This window comes from Epinephelus fuscoguttatus, linkage group LG18 (assembly GCF_011397635.1).
Source record: "Epinephelus fuscoguttatus linkage group LG18, E.fuscoguttatus.final_Chr_v1".
Lineage (NCBI taxonomy): Eukaryota > Metazoa > Chordata > Actinopteri > Perciformes > Serranidae > Epinephelus > Epinephelus fuscoguttatus.
Window position 1 is genome coordinate 36,730,040 of NC_064769.1, and position 27,059 is coordinate 36,757,098.

The following is a 27,059-nucleotide window of genomic DNA, read 5'->3' on the forward strand; positions in this document are numbered from 1 at the left end:
AACAAGCTAAAGAGTTTGCTAGCTGACCGTTAGCATGGTTGTTAGCTTGGAGATCTTTATTTTCACTATCCAGTAACTTTTATTTTAAACCAAACAGTGTCTAATGGTAAATAAAATGCCAATTGGAAGTGAACAGACCCATAGAGAGGAAATAGAGAAATTCATGCAAGGGCTAACGCTAGCCCGGCCGGCTAGCCAGTTAGCGGTTAGCTCGTTAGCTACAACCCATGTTAAGCTCGTTTTTTAAAAAAAATAAATAAATAAATAAATAAATAAATAATAATAATAATAATAATAATAATTTATTCGTCATTACTATGTTCCAGTGTGTTATTGCTTTACTTATTATTCCCCGCCAACAGCAATTCATCACTTGTCATCACTGTTTTCTCCCCAAAATTCAGACTTCACTCACCTGTGGTGGCGTGTATTTCCTGGAGCTACACGATGTCTGCTGACCGCAGGTGTGAGGACGTGTTAATTGCAATCTAAAGAGTCTATCTGCTGACAGACAGCATTTCCATATTTAAAGTTATCTTGCTAATTCTTGACGTGTTTGCAGACTATTACAGTGAATTCAGGGATGTGATTAATTGTTGGATTTCAAATTAGTAGTGCGATGACAGGAAAAGTAAGGACTTACTTGGTATGGGTTTTACATAATACAATTTTTTTTTTTAAAAAATGACACAAATAGGAAAATCATCTTCAAATAGCCACTGTCATTTTACACTCTTCATGTTATTATAATCAAGAGACAGAGAAGAACGAAGTAAAGATCATATTTAATACGGAATATGAGTGAACAGATGAAGAGATTTTTTATGCTGATTAAGACTAAGCAGAAGTCTTTGGTGTTTGGATATCAGAGGGAGATATATTGTGATCGAGGGACATCTGAGCAGCAGCAGGATAAATCCCAAGCATGGAGTCCAGACACTGGAGGTGGTGGTGGTGGCTGATGACTCTGAGGCTGCTGAGGCCTATGAGGCTGATGAATCTGTAACGACTAGGTAGTGATAGGGATGTGGAGGATGCGCATGACTGCAGCAAGAAAGAACTACAGCAGAGAAAGAACCATGTTTAAAATGAGGAGCAGTGAGATGATAGGCTGTTACTTGTTCATTTTATCAATTAAAAACAAAAAGTGCAACAAGTCAGAAAACCAAGGTACTGTTGGCCAAACCAGTTCTAACCCGGTCAGCCATTGTTATCAATATTATGTTGATGACTACGTCTCCATTGATAGAAGTTGGGCAGTAATTTGTGTACAACTGTTTAATGAGACACAAATAATAAACAGTTTTTTACTTCAGCTTTGACTACTGATGATCCTCAGGGCAGCCATCTTAGATTTTGTGGTCGGGGTTGGAGAGGTTCCTCCGACTTACCACAGGGGCGTTCCAGTTGAAATTTCTCACTGGGAACTTAGAAACTCAGACTTTTCGGTCCAAATGGTCATGCATTCAGTTGCTCCTCAGATGGTCCAATTTTCCACATTGGGAAGTTGTTCTTCCGACTTTGGTGTGTGGTCATAAGCTTTAAGTCATAATGTGGAAACAACATGGATGCTACAGAGAAGACAGGTTGTATTTTATTGCTTAGAGCGCTCAAAGAACACGTTGATTACAGTTTGAAGCTTTATACTATGAAAATATATCATGTAAGCTTATATTACAGATTGATTTTTGTCGCAGACTTGTTTCTGCATCAGTAGCCTACATCACCTAAAACTACCAAGAAATATTGCTTTCAACTATTCTAACTAATTCGAGTCACTCTATATGGGCAGCAACCCATGGTTACAACCTAATACAGTATTAGCCTGTAAACGATGTAAGCAAAAAAATTGACATGGAATATGTATTAAGAAAAAGTTCATTACCTTCAACTGAACATTTTCTGTTGTACGCCATATTTCTGCGTATATGATATCAACTCGGCAAGTCGTGCACCAAAATTTTCACCGACTTTCCGAGTTAAGGGGGCATTCATGCAGAATATTTGCAGTCAGGAGTTCATTTCTCTGATTGGAACGCACCAGCTGGCTACAACAGTATACAGTGAGATGTACTTTAAGATAAATACCGATACAACTTGCTGTCTTGAACTCCATTTTACTTTCATCTCCTCATCATCTGGAGGCCCCTTGGCCGCGTGTTCATGCTCAGTGTCCAGTGAATGGCTTACATTTAAACAGAAAAACCTTCTGTAAGTTCAACCCGCAGTAACTTATCACTGACGTACAGTATGTGTGCACATGCAAATGTTTCATGTGCACCTCAGGGCTGTTGGGTCATCCGCCGCTTAACTCCATCACTTTCCCTTTTTTTCTCTCCACGTCGCCCTCAGCTCTGCAGGTTAGGACTAATGTAATCACAGACCCCTGCAGACGAGGCCAGCGCGGGAGACAGAAGCCGGGCCAGACATACAGGTATTCTAAACTGGTTACATTAGACCAAACAGGCCATCTGTCTCCCACTGTAATTGGACACTGTGGATTAGAAGGAGACGGCGGCGTTTTCCCAGCCAAGTGGGCTAGTTACTGTTTATTTGGAATTAATTACCAAGGAGAGTGGAAACCTCGCAGTTCCCAAAGAGTGAATCCAGACACTTGAGGCCAGGATGAGAGGAAGGAGAGTGCCATACCAGAGCTATGGCAACAGAGCTGGGACAGTTCAGAGCGGCGCTCTCTCAGAATAGCTGACGTTTATTATGTTTGAAGCTCAGATGATGATGCAGCCGGTGTGTCAGAGTTAGGTAGATAAGGACAAAAGCTTTTTACAAACGCTGCCCTCCTTCTCCGATTCGGTCACCCTAAACTGAGGCAGCGAATGAATGGATGTGTTCAGCGGTGGTAACGGGTATCCTGGTGTGATGCCATTAGCTGCTCTCATGCTGTGGGTGCTTTCCAAAAGTTGAGAGAAAGGACAAGAGTATATATCTCTTAAAGAACTGTGAGAATGGAGCATCCACCCTGGCACCAGCACTTTGCCTCTCACAGGGATCACTGTGTGCACCACTAGAAATGTTGCGCAGACATGTTTTGATGTGTTTTGACAAGCTGGGGGTGAAAAAATGAATCCATGAACACAGAGTCTCTTTAAAAGCTGCTCTTTTTATTGTATCTACTTTTTAAAAAAAAGGGGGGGCTGGTGAAGGGCTGCATCACTGCATTTTTTTCACTATGCTAATGTTCAGTTTGCATGCAGTGAAATAAATGTACAAGTGAGACAACGCAATAAATTAGCATATAATTTACATTTGAAAAAAAAATTAGTAACAGTGTACCAACATTAATACTGAATATAAAATATACGCAACTAATCACATGATGCTTTTCATTTCTCTTGCACTTTTAGGTAAGCAATGTGACATTCAAACATCCAAGTTCACAGCAATGAGTACCAGTTTGAGTGATTTCACTTCTCTTTTTTCTGGAGGCTCCGTAATCCCGCAGCCAGCAGACGAGTTAGTCCAAGCAGTTTGAATTTCAAATGCCTCTCAGCGTCCACTGGCTGTCCTTTCCCCACGGCCTCATTCAAGGTTTGGTAACCGCTAAAATCTGCTCGACATTGTCATACTGAAGGTGGCTACAAAAAAGTAGCAGCAGCAAAATTAGAAATTAGTTGTTAACAGCTTCGATGAGATTCTTGCACACTCCATAATTGTCTCTCGGATTTCTCAGACTCCCACTGTACCTCCATAACAAGCGTGTGACGGAGACGTTCCCTTTCACAACCCTTACACCAGCAGGAATGTCACCTGGGTAAGTCAGTTACAACCGGGTGAGTGATCCATTTTTTTTGTTGGTAGCACAAACAACAATACACGGTTAACAATGAAAATTCCCAGTGTGAGGTATAAACAGATACAAACAAAAACAATAACATGACCAGCATTTACCAACAGAGATATTGACAAGGATATTATTTCATATTTGTTTGGATCCAGCCTCACGTTTAAGCACACTGGAGGGTTGAATGGAAGCACCCACTTGATAGCACCAGAAGCCTGGGAAGGCCGTAACCCTCGGAGCAGAGCGGGAGGAAAAGAAGAGGTAAACACAGTACTCCATGGAAAATAAAAAAAATAAAAAAAATAAAAGAAGGGAAAAGCACCATTGAGTTGGCTGAGTTTGTCTTTTCGCTGAGGGACAAAGATGATGAGAGGAAAGAGGACGAGGGGGTAATTTTATCTGGAGGGGGTGTCTGAAGCCCAAATACGTGGTCTGGCAACAAGTCTGTAATGAATGCGATGTGTGTGTATATTTAGCACCGGCCCCTTGGAGGAATAGCTGGACATTTTGGGAAACACACTTTTTCATTTTCCTGCAGAAAGTTAGACAAGGATATTGATACCATTTTAATGTTTGTACACTTAATAAGAAACTAGTCAGGAGACAGTTAGCTTAGTTTAGCATAAAGACTGGAAACATGAGGAAACAGCTAGCCTGGCAGCGCTCCATCCACTTTCAACTGCTTATCTGAAACCAGGTCACAGGGGCAGCAGACCGAGCAAAGCATTCCAGACGTCCCTTTCCCTAGAGACGCTTTCCAGCTCCTCCTGGGGGACCCCAAACGTTCCCAGGCCAGATGAGATATGTAATCCCTCCAGATTGTTCTGGGTCTGCCCCGGAGCCTCCTACCAGTGGGACGTGCCTGAAACACCTCTAACAGGAGGCACCCAGGAGGATCCTGATCAGATGTTGAACCACCTCACCTGGCCACTTTCGATATGAAGGAGCAGCGGCTCTACTCCGAGCTCCCTCCGAGCCTGAACTCACTAAGTAACTTGTTTTATCTTGTTAGTTTAATCTGTACAAAGGTGTAAAACATTTCGAGGGTCAGGTTATTTGCTGGATTATTTCTTGGCTGGACAAAGCCTCCAGGAACGTAGTTGTAAAGCAATTTTGGCAGCTTACGCATTCCACGCATTGTGTAAAGGCCCAAGACGCATTTTCCTCACACACAATCACTGGAAATGTCTGTAAGACAGTGAATATATATTTAAAGGCACCACAAACCCCCACGATGTGACTTCATATTATCAACAGAATCTTATCTTCTTGGGCCAAAAACATTTGGTCTTGAAGAACCGTACGATTAAATCATTTTATCCAATTCAGGTGTAGTGGGAAGTCAACAGGAAGTCAGCTGCTCCACGATGCATGCCCACTATACACTACTGTATGCAACCAGAAATTCACTGCCAGGCTTATTCACTGCAGAACGCATGCTGGGATACCTGGGACGCAGACCAAGCTGGCAGCGCAACGAGAGGGTGTGACAACTTTAAAAATTTAAACAGTGCTCACATCAAGACAGCTGATCAAGCTGCAGTCACAAGCAACCAGTGAGGCAGGGCGGACACGAGTTGACGCAAATTGGTCACGTATAGCCGACATGCACTGTCAGAAGTCCCGAACATGCTCTCAACTGGCCCGAATTTGTATTTTCTAGGATGGCAAAAGCATGACCCACCCCACTCTCCTTCTGATTGGCTAGTACTCGTTGCCTTCTTTGGTTAGGTTTAGGCAAGAGCAGTAAGATTGGTTAGTGTTAGGTTAAGAATGTGACGGTGAGCCAATCAGAGGCAGAGTACAGCAGAGAGGGTGGATCGAGCCTTTTGCTATCTCATTGAAGGCAAATGTGGCAACTGGCTCGGCTGGAGAAGGACTCTACTGAGCATGCTCTGTGGAAGAGGAAGACATGATGGCTTTTTTGAGGCTCATACGCCCTGTGAGCAGCTTTCATAGGAATGAATGGGACACCAGCTTTGAACACAGTATCCAGTTCTCCTGACGACATCGATGGGTCAAGCACTTCACCATGAAGCTGCCAGGCAACCATTGGAGACTCCAAGTAAAGAAACAGTCCAGCATATAACCCTCCGTAAAACTATAACCACTCAGTCAAAATACATTTGAGCAGAGCCAGGCTAGCTGTTTCCCCTTGTTTTCTGTCACTATGCTAACTAAGCTAAATGTCTCTTGGCTAAAGCTTCATCGCACAGTACAGATGTGAGAGTGACTGGTATCGATCTTCTCGTCTAACTCTTGGCAAGAAGGCAAATGTCGAACTATTCCTTTCACTCTAATCAGTGCTGAAACCCAAATGATAACTTTTGATTACTCTGTCTTTAGGACTAAGAACTAGTGACCGCACTGTGATGCCAGTGAACAAACTGCTTCATAGAATATGCTCCTTCAACATGAATCCTTCAATAGTGAACTAACTGAGAGCTCCTCATGGGATGTTTAGTAAAGGCCAGTTTGGTAATTAGTGTTTCATGTGGCCCAGGCACCGTCTCATAATATTGTCGTACTCCTCTGGACTAATGTCTGACACTGGGTGAGCTTTTCTTTAAGTGTTAGGAACTAAGGCACCCGTGTGGGAAAAGAAAAAGTGATTTAAAAATAATCCTCCTATAACCACGTGGTATTTTCTGGTCCTGGATTAACATCATATATAATATACAAATCCTTACAGTATATAAGGGTTATGTTACAGTATGTAATATTTTCATTCCAGCACAGAGACGTTAAACATGAATTCAATCACATTACATTCCCTTCCATGACAGTAGGCTACTATCTGACACAAACATGATCAGAGGACAATATCTCGGCTCTGTTTGGAATTGTACAATAAATATACAGTACACTGATGGGGTTTCTCTGTTGTGTCTGAGCGGTAAATTGGCAAAAAGTATTTACACGAAAAAGTGCACCGAAGCCGAAAGTCTGCCTGCCAATAGCACCATCACAGTCGTCCCAAAGACAGGAGTCCGACACTTTCAGCTCCCATCCCCCTCTGCTTCTAGTGAGGAGTCCTCCCCCTCCGTCTGTCTGTCTGTCCGTCTCCGGGGGTAACATCCTCTGCCAGCGATGTGTCCAGCACTTTGGATTCATTAAACAACAAAGGAAGACTAACAATGATATCAATAATTATTATTATAATAAAAATAACATCACCAACGAACAATCTTCCAAGTTCCACTTCACAGAAGTGAAATTTTAAAAACAGTTTGTGTCAGCATTGCGGGCTGAGCAGTGGTTTGGAGGGCCGGAGGATCAGGTGTGATAAACAGGGAAATCCTTACTTCTCTCCTCCTCTTTCACCAGCGCCGATCTCTCCTCTTCTGTCTTCCACTGGTCCAGAGGGTTTTTTCAGTCCGCCCTGTTTTCTTCTTTTCTCCCTTTCAGTGCCGTGTCAGCCTCCCTCCATCTTTCTTGCCGTTCTGTCTCTCACTCGCTGCGTCTCATCAGGGTCAGTGCCCCTGGCAGGTCTTGCAGCACATTTGTCTGAAGTACGCACGGCTGCAGAACTTGAACTTGAGTACCAGCGGGCAGTAGGCCACTTTGTTTACGTCTTTGCACTCTGGAGAGAGAAAGAAGAGAGCTGGGTCACAGGGTGAAGACATTTAATACATTTTAAATTAACTTACAGAGTAACTTTTACATGTCTTCTCATGACCAAGACTCTTTTTTAAGAGGTGACCTGCTTCCAGCCCCAGTTTGTGCCTCTCATGTATCATCATTACATTCGAGCTACAATGCTACGCTTCTGATCTTTTGGCAATATGTGAAGAAGATCCTTTAAGAACACTTTAAACTAAGTCCACACTACACGGTTTTAAAAGTTGTCAGTTTTTTGTAGAGTCGGCTCGGTGGTGCAGTGGTTAGCATTCTCGCCTCACAGCAAGAAGGTTCCTGGTTCGAACCCTGGGTAACTGGTGACTCTCAATTTTCCGTGAGTGTGAATGGTTATCTGTCTCTATGTGAAAGCCCTGTGATAGTCTGGCCAGAAAAGTGTTTCATGCATAACATTATGATGTCACAGTGCAGTTGACCTTTGACCTTTTGGATATAAAATGTCATCACTTCATTATTTTATCCCGTTAGACATTTGTGTGAAGTTTTGTCATAATTAGCATATGAATCCTTGAGTTATGGACAAAAACATGTTTTTTAAGGTCACACTGACCTTGACCTTTGACCACCAAATTCTAATCAGTTTATTTTTTCAGTCAAAGTGGACGTTTGTGCCACATTTTAAGAAATTCCCTCAAGAGAGAGAAATCATGCTCACAAGAATGAGACAGACAAAGTCACAGTGACCTTGACCTTTCACCTATGACCACCAAAATTGGTAACATTTTACTTGAAGGTATCTACATGAGGGTGACATAACACTGTCATAACTGTGACATGACACTGTCATGAACTTGTCATAAACATTATGTACATGTCATAAACATTTATGACTGCTGTCATTAAGTGTCATTCGGTTTTTGTAACAACATTGTTTGGGTTGTCTTGATTATGACAACTTGACATTACCATTACAAGTGACATTACCAGAAGTTGTCTTTGTCATATGACAAGTTGACATTAAATTTGTTTGGGATGTCCTTATTATGACAAGTTGACATTAACCAGGCTGACATTACCAGAAGATGTCTTTGTATCAATCATTATGTCAACTTGTCATAAACACAAAAAGAGGTGCATTTCTTGTTAATGTCAAGTTGTTATGACAAAGACAACTTCTGGTAATGTCATCCTGGTTAATGTCAAGTTGTCATTATAAGGACATCCCAAACAAATTTAATGTCAACTTATCATGACAAAGACATCTTCTGGTAATGTCACTTTGACTAATGTCAAATTGTCATAATCAAGACAACCCAAACAATGTCATTACAAAAACTGAATGACACTTAATGACAGCAGTCATAAACGTTTAAGACATGTACATAATGTCAGTGTCATGTGTCATGTCATAGTTATGAGAGTGTTATGTCACCCTTATGTAGATACCTTAAAGTAAGGTGTTACTGATTTTGGTGGTCATAGGTGAAAGGTCAAGGTCACTGTGACTTTATCTGTCTCATTCTTGTGAACATGAGATCTCAAAAACACCTTGAGGTAACTTCTTCAATTTTGGCACAAACGTCCACTTTGACTGAAGAATAAACTGGTTGGAATTTGGTGGTCGAAGATCAAGGTCAGTGTCACCCTTTTGTAGATACCTTCAAGTAAAGTGTTACCCCAAAATCTAATCAGTTCATTGTTGAGTCCAAGTGGACGTTTGTGCCAAATTTGAAAAAGCTGGCATTCCCATGACATCGTGTTCACAAGAATGGGATGAAAGAATGAACAGACAGCCCAACAGCATAAGGCCCAAGACCCTTTTCTAATTTGAACAAAGATGGTAGCTGGGAATGTCTGCGCTCAATTTGTACAACGTGAACAAAGATGTCCAACTTTATTATCAGTAATATTAGTACAGGGTTTCTGTTAGATTTAAAACGTATAAAAACCTTTTTAATACCACATAGAACGCAATTTAATATCTGTTTAATACTATAACAGCTTAAGTATGAAAGTGAAAGGGAAATAATGCAAGTTTTAGCTCAAATCTACACTTGTCTACTGTAGCTGCAGCAGTGACAGTGTTTGCTGCAGGTAGGACAGTGCTGAACAAAAAAGGATTAAACAACCTCCTGTGCAAATAATCCTACTTTTAGTTTATGGATGTATATAATACCTCCTGACTGCCTGCAATTAGTTACATAAACATCCCATAACTAACATCACTGGCTGCCACAGGCAGGAGAAAATATTTAATACTTGTGAAGTGATACTAAGATTATTTCAATACCCTCTAACTTCAGGTCTTTTTTTAAAAAAACAAACAAAAAAAAACTGAATGATTTTCAAGACCTGCAGGATTTTTTCAGTGTTTTATCTTTAATAGAAAATACTGATCTTGATGTTTTGCCTGTGTTTTATTAAAAGTGCAGGAACACATGTCATTTCTGTGACCTTGATTAGGAAATACAGTCGAAACTTGGGAGTCTTTTTTTTTCTGTTGTGCAACAAATGGAATATTTTCTCATCCAGATGGTCGGAGGAGTCTTTTAAGGATTCTGGAAATACCTTCAGAAACAGTGGTTAAGTGCTTTTAAACAACCTTCTGGCTTTTTCGAATACCGCCGGGTATTTATTTTTCAGAAAATCGGATGCTCGGCGCTGTGACTCACAGGATACACGAGAGGCACAAACCGGGGCTAACCTGCTACATGAGGACTGCTGCATCTCCCTCAGGCTTCAACTGAGTCAAACTCTGCAGCTATACTTGGACGCCGAGGCCGAAGCTGAGACAGATCCTGGCCTCGTTCACTAACTGGGCTTCCTGCCATCCCTACCATGCACACTCACACACATACACTCACACACAAACTGCTTGCTGGATGCCGGACAGGCAGTGCTCTAAATGCCTTATCACGATCAGAGTGTCTTCCCTTATTAGGCTTTGGCCCCTGCCTCCGCAGAGCCAAATGAAACGAGACGTTGCCTCACTGCTGTCCGTAAAGGAACAATTAGCCTACAGCTAATCCCATTAGCCAGCCTGTAAACGCTGCTCACGTTTTCCATTCAGGCTAATCGAAAGGCCCTTCTCTGTGCATCTGAATAGCCATCCATCATGTGTAAGTGTATATGGAGGGCTGAGCTGTTTCGCTTTGACCAGGAGCCAACCTCACTGGAAAGATTAATGTAGCTGGCAAAGTGTAGAGGAGTGTGTCATCCAAGCGTGTTTAGGTCATAGTAGAACAGTGAAGATGAAGATAGAGACAGTTTATAACCTTTTCAATTGAGGCTTTGTGTGAGGAAATGCACGTGCACTACAATAGGTATTCACATCTGCCTTTGCATTTGAAGGAGCTGCAGTTTTAAATAGAAACCTGTCTGGTGACACGTTTTCTTTCCTGATAAAAAAGCTGCAGGGAGACAACCGGTCGAGCCAGCGCTATTAAACTGTGATGGCAGAGTCAGATGTGTGCGGTACGTTTCCTCATCTTACCGTCGCCGTTGGAGATGGGGGTGGCGTCGCACTTGCTCTCACACTGCTGCATGGTGGTGGGTCGGAGGGACTCTGCGCACTCGTTAGACGGCTGCCCGGTGTACGACAGACACTGCACCGTCCTCATCTGCTGGCCCAGGCCGCACTGGGCCGAACACTGCAACAGAAAACAAACTTATTGTCTCTGCAGGAGAAAGTTTAGAGGTTACGTCAGCTATATTTAATACGGTAAATGAGGACGATCTTTCCTCTGTGACCCTACGTGCTCTAAGTCTTCCCTCTCTCATGCTTGCAGACACACGCTCAGCCATTATGGGTAATCCCTGCAAACACACACACACATTACACAACTTGATCCAATCAGCCAATCATCGGGGCACGCAGGCAGAGAGCAAACAGAGTCACCTTCCCTTTTGTCTGATTCTACTGGCAGCCTGTCAGTGACTCTGAGTAACCAGGTCAACTGTTGCTCGCGAGGTTTTTCTCAGCACGAAAAAAACACAACACATTTTTGTGTATTTGTACGGCGAGACGGAGAAACAGACAGACTGAAAATCGCCTCTTGCTTCTCCTGAGGAATACCACTCTAATTCTTTTCAGACTAAGAGCTGCGGACAGCGTGCACGGCTGAAGGAGACGAGGGGGAATCATTTGAAGATGAAATTGTGAGGCCACGTCTGTTAAGTGCCGGCAGAGTGTGACAAAACCAGCAATACCTTTTTAATTTACACATCATCACCGCTCACTTTAATATGTTGAGCTTGTTAGCAAACAGCAAACAAATCCAGCAGATACAGAATAACATGATGATTCATTAGGAGTCTATGTTTGTGTCCACCTGATAAATGTCAGTCCAGTATTCACTTTCTTGTAGCTCTGTTTTTGGTCTCCACCAACTCCTCAGGGAAAAATCTGTCTCTTACACTGTTAAGTGTTTCACTATGTTCACCAGCTGGTCTCTAACTGCGTCTGCTGTTTGGTACATCTGTCAATGGAATACTCAGAAACATGAGGCGTGTAGCAACACAAAAACAGCGAGCAAAAAGCTTAAATCATTAAAAACAATTACAAATTACAAAAAGCCGCCTCCAGCTGCTGAAACGCTTCCTGCGTGATCAGGGTCTAACACTGTTTTTAGGTTATTTGCAAATTTCTCTAAATGTGTTATTTCTTTCTGTAAAATGTCAGTGAAAGAAGAATCATAATTTTTTTGTTTGTTGTAGTTTCAACATGAGCGCTGTGAATGAATCATTGATCATCTTCTGACGTTTAATAAAAATGATGATTGAGAGATTAACTTGATGATGGTTTGCAGAAACGTGTGAAGTAATAGTAATCACCACAGTCATGTGTAATGACTTCTTGTCTGAACTGGCACTGTTGGAGAACCTCACCGATGTGACACAGTCGGTGATCTTGCAACTTGTTTCCCCTATTTCTCATCGGCCGGTCTAATGAGTGGTAGAGCTGGCACAACTACCGATATGCAAACAGATGTTTAAGGATGCTTCTACATTTAACCCCATATGTCGAACTGCAGGAGTGGAAAAGAGGCCTGTGCAAGTGCGCCCAGCTCCACAGTGATTGAGATTTAAAATTTTTGCCTTTGTGTGTACGCACAGATTTAGTCGTGAATCTACACAGAATCTGGGCCGTGATGTTTTCAGGAACATCTTTTTTTCTAAGACTTCTAAGCGGATTTATGAACATTTACTCACAATAAAATCAGAGATTATGATATCTTCAGAAAGTATATGTCACACTCAAACTACAAATATGTGAATTATGTCTCTGGGCTCAGATTTGACTGAGTTATGACTTGGAGATGGAGTACAAATTGTGGTGCAAAGTGCCCCAGACGGGTGCAAAAGTACTTGAATTAATTGTCCCATCAGTTGTGTGTGACAACAGCTGCTGCTAAGAGGCTAAATCAGCAGTCAGTCTTCAGAAACTGACTTAACCATTGTTTTCAGAACACTGAAATGTACCTTTTTCCAACTTCACCTTTTCTTTTGAAAAATGAAAAGTAATCTGACAAGCAGAGCTGCAGAAAAGAGACAAAAACAAGCAAAAACAAAAAAAGAGCCAAAACACTAGAAGTAAAAAAATATGAGAATATCCATTAAAAAAAATAAATAAATAAAAATAAGGTGAGTAGATGGATTAATGGATTGAAAACAGGACAACATTAACTTTAGTGTTTCATTTTGTTTGTTTCACAGGCCTGAGACATTATTTCTAATAAGCAGCTGCCATTTTTTTTCCAAATGTTTTTTGTTTTCCAGTCCTGCAGAGTCTTATTCAGGATTTATTTACAAGGATATCTCCAAAACATTGGAGAAATAAATGTTAATGGGTCTTATTAAAAGCAATCTAAAAGACGCCTCCTTTAGCATATGTCATACTGGCTCCATTTTCGAGGAATAAAAGAAGCAAAACTTAATGAAAAATGACTCTATTGGATGGTCTGGCGTTGGCCACAGACCTAACGGAGAGAACATTTGTTGACACATGAAAAAGGTTCTTGTACTGAACCCAAATTGTGCACCTGACTCCTATAAATGTGCCAGTTGTAATAAAAAGTGAGACTGATTCTATGGGTGGCCATTAAACTGCTTTACAGACAAAATGACTACAAAAACAATTGCGTTAGATGCCAACACGCCTTCGGCAAAACACGAGCCTCAAATGAAGCTTCGTAATTACTTTGGAAGCGTTGGGGAGCGGCCCACCTGTCAGCCATCACTGTGTCCGTGCACGAGTGTGTGATATGAACCCAGCCGTCACTCCCGCGGCTGATGAGAGAACTACCAGGCTTTCTGTCACCTTCAATGATCCGCTCTGGCTGCCTCAGATCAGTGAGCCCGCATGTCATCCCTTCCCAATTAGAGAGTCTTTATTAGGACTCGCTGCCGGCCATGACAGATGGCGTACGTCAATGGTGCGACTTAAGTGGGATTTGAACCGGTGACCTTTTGGCCTTGGGAGACCAGGAGCTCGGTAGCTGGCAACAATCTCCCCTTTCTGACGCTTCGAGGGACCGGAGCAGCGAGGGCGAAACTTGCAATTACAGCCAACAAAAAAAAAAAAAAAAAAAAAAAGGAGGAGGAGGAGGAGGTGGAGGGTTGTACACACACACACACACACACACACACACACACACACACACACACACACACACGTGTAGTGCATGAGAAAGTGCTGTGTAAGAGCAGACTCCAGCTGTTGCTCCACGAGGTATTAACCTTGCTGAGGTTATCAGTTCGGCTGCTTTGTTTATGACTGTTATTGGCTCTGATCGAATTGTAGAGGTGTTACTGATGTCTGTGAACGCACATGTGGCCGTTATAAGACGCAAAGGGAGAGCTGTGACCTGGACCGCCTGACTCTTGACCTTTGACCTCTGACCCGAACAACAGAAACCATGGCATCACCTCCACAAGTGACCGTCTTCTAAACACCAGAGCGCACTGTTTAAAAATTCCACTTTCACACTAAATTATTAACAAATCCCACAAAATAACAAGCCATACTTTTTTTGTACACACAACTTTCTGTGACGCACGTTTTGCTGGCGTCGCCTCACCAACATGAGTCAGCTGTGTTGTAAAGTGTTCAACGGCTGTGCTGAGTGTACTAAGTCATGTCAGGGTGAGCCCAAGAATGCTACTCCTCTAAACCGTGTTCCTGGAAGTGATAGAGCGGCCTGCTCTCCGAGGCAGAGATAAACTTCAAACAGCCGGGAGGATGTTACTGCCACTGATCACACACACACTCCAGGCCTGCTGGAGCACTTGGACTCGCACACACAAACACAAAGGTCTACGCGTCACAGGCCTGCTTAGTGTGTCATCCAGGTATAAATTATATTAACCATTCACCAACACATGGGATCTGTCTGCGCATCTTTTGTCTGTTAAACATCCAAGCTATCCTTTTAAAGGATTAAGCAGCGTATTGCTGTTTGGGACGCTCTCTAAAGTCATGTTTAAAAAGTGATGTGAGGGAGGTGCTGTCCTACCTGTCCCCATTCACCAGGGATCCAGCGAGGAGGAGGACAGCGTCCTAAGCTGCAGCGGATTCGGACCGGAGGTTTGTTGTGGCTCGGGCAGTGGGCGGGCGGGAAGGTCTTGGTCAGGTCGCTGCTCTTACACAAAGCGATGCGGTGCTTGAAGCCGGGGCCACATTTAGGAGTGCACTGAAGAGGGAGGAGAAGGTGTTAGAGGAACATCTCAACGCCACAGTGAGCCACAGTTAGTTTCATAATACTCTCTACAAACAGATATCTGCAAGGAGACATTCTGATTTCTGTTGGTCGTCCAAGTACACTCTTAGAAATAAGGGTTCCAAAAGGGCTCCAAGAGTCGAGCTGAGATCGGCCAGTTCACATTGCTGCAACTTTTCTCTGCAAAGTTCTAAAACGGTTTTGTCTTGTCGCAAATCTTTGGTCCAAACTGGGCTCTAGTTGAAAGATTTGTTGCCGAAATGTTTGCATCTCAAGTTGCACATGGGACTGAAAGCAATGACCAGCACACAGAAGACAATCTCCCCAAATTTTGACCGTTGCTCCAGAGGCTTAGTCGTCATCAGACCAACAGCCAATGGGCTCCGAGACTGGTTTCAGAATCATCTTACCTCTGACCAATCCAGAGTGACCCACTTTGGCGGGCAGGACTGGTTGTTGCATGACTCTCGTTCGATTGGGCGGTGAGTCAGACAGTGGGTGTCCTCCAGTGTCTCCTCCTCAGCAGGGCCGATCTTCCTGATGCACAGGACGGTCCTCGTCCTCATCCCGCCATCACACGTCTTCCCACACTCCGACCAGTCACCAATAAACCACCTGGAAGAGACAGACATGAGTTAAATTACAAGAACCAAAGCTAACAGTGTGCCCGGCTCTTTGTGTACCAGTGTACTGCAAAAATAAATATGTGTAATGACATTGTCACACCATAGCACCAAGCATAATTTGAATGACTAAAAAAGTCGCCAAGTACATACATTTACGTTTCAAAATCATGAAGAAAAATGGGCAGTACTCTCTGCTCTGAGTCGCTGGGGGTATGTCCACAAAATGTGCCGAAGCCACACCCACTCGCGGAAAAGCTGCAGATTCTTTTAATTGTAGCACTACAGTGGATGCTCCATCTAGCAGCTTCATTAGACTTGTACAGCCAGACATGTTTGAGCCAACAATTTTGGATCGAAATCTCATCAAATCTCAAACCCTTTGCAGAACCAACCATAATACATCCACTGCACTGAGTATCCAAAACTGTCAAGTATCAAAAGTTGCCACTGAATGTCTGATCAAATGAAGGATCTTGTTCCTGATTTGATTAAAAATTATGAATTAATAATAATAATTTTAGACTAATTTATTTGGGCAAAGTCCTAGTACGGCTGCTTGAGTTTAGACAATATTTATCATATGAGAACTTACACATGCGTCATTTTTTGTGCCCTCAAATCCATTGTTTTCGATGTAGACGCACGGCAGGCACGCTCAAAAGCCAGAGCAACTTGGGTATTGTGTCGGCACTATTATGGAAAATTCTGAAACTCTACCCGGCCCTACTCAGGACCACAGACCCTCAGGGGCCCGGAAAGGTTCACTTTGTGTAAACTGTTTTTTGGTAATTTGATTAATTGCAAATTTGTTTGGGAATACGCGCCATCAACGTACAATATAATCTGAAAAAAGTATGTTATAATCTATCTTTTAAACCTTTATCATTTCAGTTTTTGCTCTGGAGGTTTCCTGGCAGATTAAATTGTCCCTGAAAAGGAATATTTGAGCTCTTGGGCAAATATACACGTTCACTTTCTTGCCAAGAGTTAGATGAAAAGATCAATACCGCTTTTACATGGATGAGGTTAGCTTAGCTTAGCTTAGCTTGTTTTTTGCTAAATTTTGCGCAATTGCCCCTTGGGGACATAAATAAAGTTGAGTTGAGCTGAGTAGCTTAGCATAGTGACTGGAAGCAGAGGGAAACAGCTGGCATGGCTTTCACTACGATAAAAAAATTCACCTACCAACACCTGTAAACCTCGCTAACACCTTATTTCTCGTTAGTTTTATCTGTTCAAAAATTGTAATGTAACAAATAAGTTGCGGCTTAAGCTAGCTAGCTAGAGCTACCTCCGTATTTAGTGCACAGACATGTGGTATTGATCTTCACATTTAAGTCGCAGAGAGAAAGAAAAGAGTATTTGTGTTTCCAATAATTTAAAGCTATAACTTTAATAGCACTGAAATTATGTGCACTGTGACAGCAACCTCATCTCTGTGCTGCTCAACAAAGTATTGTACTAACATCTGAAATTGACAACACCTGGACAAAATCTGCCTTGATCTGAACATTTTATTTCAACAATCATTAAATCCTAAACGATGCAGATAAACTCTAATGACCTGGCAGACAGGTAATCACAGTGCTGGGCCGCTGAGCTTTTCACCTCCAGAAGATTAGACTAAGTCTTTTTCAGCTCTCTGTCGACAGACTTCAGAATTAATATCATAAAACTGCCGAGACAACAGCCCTCCAAACACATCCAGCCTGTGAGATATTACATCATCTGCAGGAATGTATACAGAATTAACGACGTGTTCAAACATCTGTGTTAGCTTTCATTACTCGGGCCCATAAAACCCCGGCTATTTCTAAAACAATCGTGTTTACGTGGGCTCCTTTGGTCGGCCTGTCCTGAGGCTGCAGACGGGGTGTTTGCCTCCCTAACACACACACACACACACACACACACACACACAAATGTCATGTGTGCACTGTAACTCAATACACACACACATGCACTGCAACAGCCTTCAAGCACTAATCAAAATAAATGAGATAGCACAAGTCTGCGTCCACTGAATACAGATGTGAAAATAAATAACCCCAGACTGTATTTTCAATGTATGAAAACAAATTACCACTTATACAGTAGATTTACGACACTATCAGTTTTTCTGTCTCACACACAAATAATTGTCAGATCGTCTGAAACTAATTAACCCGACGCATTTAATCCCTCTTTTTCCAGACGTCATTGAAGTGAGTCTGGCTCATGCTTCCAGCTACAGTGTGGGGTTTACAGACACTTGGCCACCAAACACAAGTTCATATTCCACCTGTATACGTGCATGTTACCCCTCGAGGATCACTCAAGAAGCCAAAACAATCAAACACAGGTGGTCATTTTCAAGGGCTCTAATTTCTGGCGCGAGGCAAACACTGAAAATAGTTAACATATGAAGTTATAAATCACAGCCATTTTATGATTTTCTTCCAAACACATTTCACAGAGTAAGGCTCATTGAAGGCGAATTAATATCGCGAGGCTCATTTTTATGGAGGGTTGAAAACTGTAAATTAAAGGAACACTTCACGCCCCAGATGATCATTTGTGTATCAGTTACTCACCCCCTGTCACGCTGAATTCATGAGGAAAACTTTGTTTTTCTCGCATGCCTCCGAGGTGAACGACAAATCCAAAAACAGAGACAATTCTTGATGAATTAAAGTCATAGGGGTCCACTTTTAATGACATTTTAATAAACAAACCATGCATTTACAAGCTCTTACACAACTCACACATTATAATCAAAGTCTTATTTATCCAGCTGTATGCTCAGAACTTTACAAACAGACAGCCATTTCTGTCAGGGAACCAAACTAAAAGTGTAACTTATCTATGCTCTCTTTGAAGCCAGACTCCATTGACAAAAGCAGTAATTTTACCTCACTGAACACAGGAGCCGCTGGTCTACTGCTGCCTCGATCAGTTAGCTAGTTTGTGTTATTGTGTGACTTTGGTGAATCCAAACGAACCCGTTAAAAGACAGAAGTCACACAAAAACACAAACAAACTAATTGATCAAGGCAGTGGTAGACCAGCAGCTCCTGTGTTTAGTGAGGTAAAATTACTGCTTTTGTCAATGGAGTCTGGCTTTGAAGAGAGCATATATAACTTACACTTTTAGCTCAGAAAGGTCTGTCTTTTTGGGAAGTTCTCTGCATACAGCTGGATAAATGAAACATGGATTATACTGCATGAGATGTGTGACTTTGTAAACATTTGTCTTGATATAGTTTTACTGGACCCCTATGACTTCAATTCAGCAAGAATTTTCTCAATTTTTAGAGTCATTCTTCATCGTGGAGGCACGCAAGACAAATTCAACGTAAGATGGGGTGACAAATTGATATACAAATGATCATTTTGGGTGTTGGTATTCCTTCAAACCTAGTATGCTCAACATTTTTTAATAAAATGTATCAAAAGTCTATGTTTAATGTGTAGAAAACCTACAAACAATTACCACCTGACACAGATCTCCTAAACTCTACGGAGCGTTTTATCATCTTTCGGCTATTTATTTTACTTACAAGTCTACTTACAGTCCCACATCTGTTATCAGTATTGTATTCAAATGAAGCAGGCAGATGTTTTCGGAAAAAAGTACCCCACTAGCCCAGCATCAAACAAGAGATGACGATAGAGACGAGCTGGTGAACACTGTGGAGCATTTAGGAGGTGGTGGAGACCAAAAACAGAGCTAAAAGAAAGTAAATATTGGACTTACATTCACAACGTAGACGTGGAATTAAAGTATTAAACCTTGAAAACATGTCCACGATGTGTTTTCATATGCTACAAGACATATCATGAGCAAAAAAGGCAGGCAACACCATGGGTGGGAATTTCTTCCTTGGGAACAAACCTCCAGGGTTTGTTACGTCACAAAGCTAAGGAACCAACACCATCAACTTGCGGGGCATCAGAGTAGAAGTCAGGTAAAGATACGTATCGGTGTTTTGTAACATAAGTTTCACTTTCACCTCAATTTGTCAGAAGTGGCAATAACAAACAAGGTTTATCAAGATTAGCAACATATTATTAGCTAAAGGCTCATCTTATTTATCTCTGTGTAAAAGCGGAAGTTTGTGTTCGATGAGCAAAGCCGATGACGGGCAGGAACGATTGAGCTGCAGGATCTATGAATATCGCAGATCCATGCATACTAAATGAGACAAAGATGTAGAGTTACATCGAAGCCATTTTAAGGCATTGAGTGATTCTTTGTCATGAAAAAACTTGTGTATGTGTAATTTTGGTGAACAGAGACGAGTTGTTAAGCGATTAATCAGTGCCAGGAGAGGAACTTTAAAACAGTGGTTCCCAACTGGTAGGTCGCGGTCCAAAAGTGGGTCGCAGGTCCATTCTGAATGGACCACAAGTGACTCGCAAACATGTCAGGTTCATAAATACAAACTTCATTTTGAAGTACAGTGAATTTCCAGCACGTAGCTTTTATTTTGAGGTGCTGTTTCCTTCTGTAGAGTGAGTGACTAACAAACAGCTACTTACTCAAAACAGCAAACTAGCTCAACAACATGGCCAAATGCAAGTATGATGCTAAATATATTAGATCGTGTGGACCTTAAACTAACAACTACGGAGAAATCTGGACCCCAGGGCTGGACCAGTTGGGAGCCACTGTTTTAAAAGGTACGCTTATTTTTTGATGCTTTGAATGTCAATGAAAGTTTGAAAAACTATTGTTTTACTGAACTACGCAAACTAAACTTAGCAGGAAATTCAAGACAATGTATTAATTAATTAACATAAATACAATTAACGCCAAACATGCCAGACATTCTCTGCTTCCAGCTTCCTAAATGTGAGGATTTGCTGCTTGTCACTGTTTCACACTGATGTAAAGTGAATGTGTTCTGGGTTTTAGACTGTTGGTCAGACAAAACAAACTGAAGAAGTCACCTTGGGCTGCGGGAACTTGTGATTGTCACATTCTGCAGACTTGACAGCTGATCAGTTAACAAAAAACAATCAGCCTGAGTGTTACGTACTCTGGAGGACACGGCTCAGTGTTGCAGTCTCTCTGGTTCTCTGGAGGTTTGCTGTCTGGGTCACAGTAGCTGTTCTGCACCACCGAGTTGTCATCCAGCCTTTTACACACCAACTCCTGCTTCTGGGAACCTAACAGGGGTTAAACAAAAAACCCACACTGATCAATAATCAGACAGCACAAAGCTCAGCTGATCTCTCACATTCAAACTCCCTTCAGAAACATGGAAGGCCGGGCCTGTCGCGTCGAGCGCCGTGTTTGAGCGGAGATGGTATCGCTTTCAGTCTGTAGTAAATCCAGACATGTAAATTCCTGATTCTTTGCAGGATATCTTGGCAAATCACTTTTACAGAGCAGAGAGCTCTTTACTTTGGCTTCTAATGGGGAGAGTGAGGGCTACCGTATCGGTGTCACACCTCCCACTGTGTGTGTGTGTGTGTGTGTGTGAGGGAGAGAGAGAGAGAGAGAGAGAGAGAGAGAGAAAGAGAGTATGCATGTGTTTGCTGTGTGTGTGTGTGCATGCATGTGTATATGCCATACCAACTCAGAAAGGGTCTGCTTGGACCCTCGTGGGACATATCCCACAGCAGACTTGTCTGGCAGATGTAATGAGATATGGATGTGTGTGTGTGTGTGTGTGTGTGTGTGTGTGTGTGTGTGTGTGTGTGTGTAGTATAGAAAATCTACCCATCTGCGCTTGAAGTGAAATACAGTTTGGAGGAGCAGTGCGAAGCATGGGGTAAAAGAGTTTTGGTTGTAAGGCTGTCAGAAGGTGTTTTTCATAGATTTTATTACTGTAGTGATATATTAAACACCGCTCCATGATTAGCTGAGCTAGCTGTATCGAATGGGTGCGTGATTAAATAACATCTTACTGATTTAAAGCTCAGTGCGGTCAGAGACACAAATTAGATCATTTGGGTCAACAATGCAAAGGCATGTTTACAACACTGGGAGGAACATGTGTGCTTCCCCGTCTTAGGAACAGCTTCAAACTTCTGCTCCGGACTTGGAAATCCTTCCTCGGAGAAACCCACATGCTTATTCAGTCATGCTTTTACAAAATATTACAAACCCGTCCAGGCCACACTTGACAACTGGGAAGAAACACTATTTATTGTTACATGAAACCCATTGCTTTTGGGCTAAAAGGTTTGGTTTAGTCATTCTTGAGGCCATGGTCAACATTTCACTGCGGTTTCAGATTTTTGAATGTTTGACTTTGTAGGACGAGCGCTCTGGAAGAGCGGCCGTATCTGTGTGCAGCGCTGGTAAACCAGAAGCTATGCAGAGCAGCTCATTCACAGAAATTACACCATATTCATTACTCTGGCTAAAATATGGAAAATATACATATTGAATTTATTAGAGGGCTGAATCTCCAGCTATAAAGTAATGATTTTGGAAAGCCATCGCAAATTATGATACTGGGTTTCCACACACACTGCTCTTCAGCATTTGTGTAATTATTGGTTGGGGAAGATTTACAGAATGACACACACACACACACACACACACACCATATGAAGTATTAAATATTTGAGAAGGTTAGAAATATTCAAAAAGAATTTAAACACCCACAGCGTGTTATGCTATTCAACACCAAAATGCTTGGAGTGCTCTTTTTCAAAAGGCAATCTGTGGAGCGCAGCAGAAGGTCGACACGGAGAGGAAGGTATTCTTCTCTCTCAGACAAATAAACTTTAATAATGAAAACTTGTGCAGCAGTTTTACAAAACCAGTGTTTATTAAGCACTGTGCACACAATACAAGACACAGTGTTTGTTACGTGACTGACGGCTAAATGATAAAATGTTAGCAGTGATTGCCGTGTAACCACGTAACACACAGCCAGCAGGAGAGCCATCACTAGAGAGTGGCTGAAACCAGAAATGGCTACAGTTGATGATTGGATTGACATTACACACCAATCAGCCAAAACATTAAAACCACTGGTGGGTGAAGTGAATAACTCATCATCCTGTTACAGTGAAATGTTCTGCTGGGAAATGTCTGGTCGCAGTATTCATGTGGATGCCACTTGATGTGCTCCACCCACCTAAACGCTTTTGCAGACCAAGTACGCTCCCTCATGGAGACAACACTCATCTATTGTACCATGCTACACTGCAAACACTGCTCAGCAACGACCTGAGGATTGTGACCAAGAGCTCAAGGCATCAACCTGACCAATCTGACTGAGCATTCATGGGGCATACTGAGGCACCCCCGATCCACAGTGGGGCCTCTTTGGATTGGACTCGTTTCTGACCTATTGAGGCATGGACACAGGACTAGAGCTCTCATACTCAACCTGAGTCCTGAAAAGCCTGACAGGTCTGACCAGGCTGGGGCTGAAAATGTTCGCAGATTGGCTGGACTGGGTAGGATTTGGGCTGTGGGGATACAACAAAAAAGGAGGGAGCTTCTCTGGTGAGGAAATACGCGTGGAGAGTCGGTGATCCACCGAGCTGGTCCATTTTCTACTGGAGACATGCGTGGCTTGCGCCGCCACACAACCAGTGAGTCCCGGGTGTTAGAAGCCGACGAGTACTTTTAGAGGGATTTGGTCCGGCTCAGACTCAGTATTTTATGTGGTGATCTCAAACGGGCAGAGTTTGGGCTTCAACTCACGCGAGTCAATTCAGTTCGGGTTAATTTTTTTCAGCCTGTTGAGAACTCTACCCAGGAGTTCTGGGGTATCGGCACATCCCACGGATGCTCAATCAAATTGGGATCTGAGGAATTTTGAGGCCAGGTTGAGGCCTTGAGCTCTTAGCCACATTCCTCAGACCATCCCTGAAAAGTTTAAAGCTATTCTGTACAGGAACTGTTGGTCTCCTGTCAGTTTGTAAACAGTATCACCAGCGATAGTGGAAGTGAAAGCTGACCCAAGATTCACTCTCATTTTTGATTAAGCTTTGTCCACTTGCCGTTTTTTCACCTTGCTATACTTGTGTTTTTTCGGTGCTGTGTTCATGATTTTCATAGCTTCCTCTTGGATACATGCTGCTTGCAGTCTGGCAACATCGTTTTTAGAAAAATCCTGCACACTATACCTTTAACCTTTGTGTGAAAAGTTAAACTGAACACCCTGACGTTCCTGGAAAGGCTACAGCTGTGTTTCTGTGTCCATTCAAAGTCCAGAGGAGCAGAGAGGAAAGTTACCGGGCTTTCAGTGCTGACTTACCTCCAGCGCAGGTAGCTGAGCATTCAGACCAAGGCAGGTGGTGCCAGGAGAAGCCCACCTCATTGTCACCACTTCCTGTGCGCTGGATGGGCACGTTGAACTTGTAGCGAATTCCCATGTTCTGTTCCTGAAGCAGGACCTGTAGAGGAAGACGCAAACAGAGGGTAAGAACAGAAATAGAAAAATAGAGGGAATAGAGGGTTCATGTAGTCAAATTCTGTGTTGCGTCTTGTTATTTAAGTTGCGTAGATTGATTTTTTTTTTTCAGGGGGTCACTTGGGAGCAGTGTGACAAGCCGTAAACACACATTAACATATTAACACCCCATAAAGTTGATACAGCAGCCTTGTTAGCAGGCAGTTGCTCATTCACACATTGAACTGAGAAACATTAGAAATGATTTGGAGTCGTGTTTCTGGGCAACTGACAGATTTAAAGGAATACTTCACCCACAAAATGACCATTTGTATATCAGTTACTCATCCTGTGTTATCTTGAATTGGGTGCGCAAAGGGAACGAAGAATCCAAAAACAGCAAACACTGCTGATTAATTGAAGTGAAGGGGGGCGGATTTAACAACTTCCCAAACACATGCTTTCATCAAGAATTTTCTCCAGTTTTGGATTCTTCGTTTACAGTGGAGACATGCAAACAGTCTTCTTCATGAATTCAGCGTAACATGGCGTGAGTAACTGGTATACAAATGGTCATTTTGTAGGTAGAGTATTACTATTAGTCTAATATTCACTATCTTTTAGCTCCGTTTTGGGTCTCTACCAACTCCTGAGAAAAATATCTGTCTGTTCATCTGTTAAAAGCGCCGCTATGTTCACCAGCTCGTCTCTAACTTGCTCTTTGCCTTTGCCCCCTAACCCTCTCACATCACTCATTATGTGAAACACTATTAATGTAAAATGCTGGCTTATAGCAGCTTTAATGCAGTTTGGATCAGTGCGTCTCTGGTGGGTTTATATTAGTCTGCTGGATGCAGAGGCAGACTGAGGGAGTCTGGTTTAGTAAGCCGCAGAGAAATGGCCAGTGGCCGAGTGGCCAGTTGCTCGTCTATTCCAGTGGTGCTGTGTGGTCTGGTATTTTCAGCATTCATGTCGAGGCAGAAACCACCGAGTATTACAACAAGAAAATGCTCCGTTGCCTCACATGAACACACAAACACACAAATATGCAGAGAACCTTGTCTTTGCAAAAAAAAAGAAAAAGGGCACTCGCACGACTTAACATGCACGAGCAAACTCCTGCACAGCGACACAGATGCTCTCTAAATCAAGTGACAGATTCTTTATATATATAAATATATACAGTACATCTACATATACATAGCTTTTAACCCCAAACCGCTGGCTGACGGTCACCTAAGGTTAGCAGCCAGATGTGTGAGTGGACTCAGACCAGCAGCGTACATACAACATAAAATGCACAGGAATAACTACAGAGTAAGATGAGTTATTTCTGGTGTCCAAGTTTCAGGAAGTTAAACTCCCACTCATGTCTGCATGCCAAACTAACAGGAAAAAAATGTGACTTCTAAGAAACAAGACTGAAATAATTCGATCTATATTGTCATTAAAGAATCTACAGTTTTATAGCAACAATGTACGGGATGATAATGTGACGAGAATGTTTAAGTGTCTCTGATACTGATGAACCTACAGAGAATCTCAATCCGCAGCTCCTCTCGGCTTTACGGAGCTTTAAACTGAGTTGGAGCTCATTGCATACAACATGGTCTCATCCCTGCTTGTCATACATTGACGCTTGGGCGTTAATATAATGATGCCAGAGGAAACATTCTGCATTGTTTTCTGTTGCAGAGGGCGTCGATTCTTGTGACTAAGAGTTGGCAGTTAGGTTTCGGTAACAAATCTTTCCAGATAAGCCCAGTTCAGACCAATAAGACAAAACTGTTTAGAGCGTTGCAGTGAAAAGTTGTAGCAGTGTGAACTGGCCGGTCTGAGCTCAACTCAAACCTGCACCTCAGGTGGTCAAATCAACGTGTGGCGGTGTCAGAAGTGGGTCACTGCTGCCCGCCCACACACACACACACACATTCTCACTGACTGATAAATTGGCGCTGGTTATTTATATAATTGTGGCGTATTGATTATGAATACAGTCCATCTGATGCTGGTTTTGTTTCATCACTGTAGCCAGTATCTCACTATCACTAATCTCTCAAGACAGATTCTGCAATCTACATTGTAGAATCTGTCGGCACCCCTGTGTGACTAGAGAGGGGGGGAGCGGGGCTTTGAGTCTGAACGATGCTGCACTTTAGCCAATCACAATGGAGGGGGCGCGGCCAAGACGTGCAGGTGTCCCCAGGAAATGTGTACCTACAGAAACCGCAAGCTCCGCGTCCATAGCGACTGCTCCAGTAATGCCGTCTCGTCAACGTGATTTTTTTTTTTTCTTCCAGCGGATGTCTTAGTTACAACATGATTGAGCTAACTGGAGTAGTTTCATGTCATATCCGACAACGGGAGGCTTTTAACAGATGACGTCCTGATGTTAGCTTTGCTTTCCCTGTCAGCTGCAGCCACTGATGCTTTCTAGACATCGTGATTTCCCAAAACTGAATAAATACCACACATAGCAACACAAAACTGCTTTGCTAGCTCAATCATGTTGTAACCAAGATATCCGCTGGAATATTTGATTCATGGACCGTTTATTGAGTTATTACCTTATTTTTATACAGTCTATGGTTATAGACAACGCTAACGGCTAACGTTAACAGCTAACAGTTAGCCCAGCTAATCTATGATAACTATGTTATTAATTACAAAACGTGCACACAGAAATAGTAACGTTTGTTCAGTCATTGTGTTTATAGACTTAACAAACATCAGATTAGTCTACACGGTGATATAGTGACGTGAAAAATGTGATATATAGCTAAACTCTGCTGGTTTTCTATTTGTAAACAACATGGCGATTCCCCTGGAAGTGAAGGGCGTGAGGCCCCTTCACTTCCGGTTAGTCAAAAAACTCCGGGCTGTGCCTCCAGAGATAAAGGAAGAAATTTTTTTTAAAATTTTTTTTTTAACCGATGGATTTCCAGATTGCACTATCACTGTCCTCATTCAGATTTTAAGAAGCTACAAATTA

The 27,059-nt window shown here is 42.4% G+C and overlaps 1 protein-coding gene across 1 annotated transcript in view; it reads right to left on the minus strand.

The window, feature by feature from the left end:
• Positions 1 to 3,133: 3,133 nt before the first annotated feature.
• The window catches only part of adamts6 (ADAM metallopeptidase with thrombospondin type 1 motif, 6), a 106,847-nt gene continuing 82,921 nt past the window's right edge, over positions 3,134 to 27,059 (minus strand). The window contains exons 20-25 of the mRNA XM_049560051.1: positions 23,933 to 24,071; positions 20,744 to 20,873; positions 15,507 to 15,711; positions 14,893 to 15,069; positions 10,872 to 11,028; positions 3,134 to 7,382 (exon numbers count right to left, since the gene is read on the minus strand). Coding sequence (XP_049416008.1) covers positions 7,273 to 7,382; positions 10,872 to 11,028; positions 14,893 to 15,069; positions 15,507 to 15,711; positions 20,744 to 20,873; positions 23,933 to 24,071 — 918 coding nt within the window. The 3' untranslated portion in view covers positions 3,134 to 7,272. The remainder of the gene's footprint in view (positions 7,383 to 10,871; positions 11,029 to 14,892; positions 15,070 to 15,506; positions 15,712 to 20,743; positions 20,874 to 23,932; positions 24,072 to 27,059) is intronic.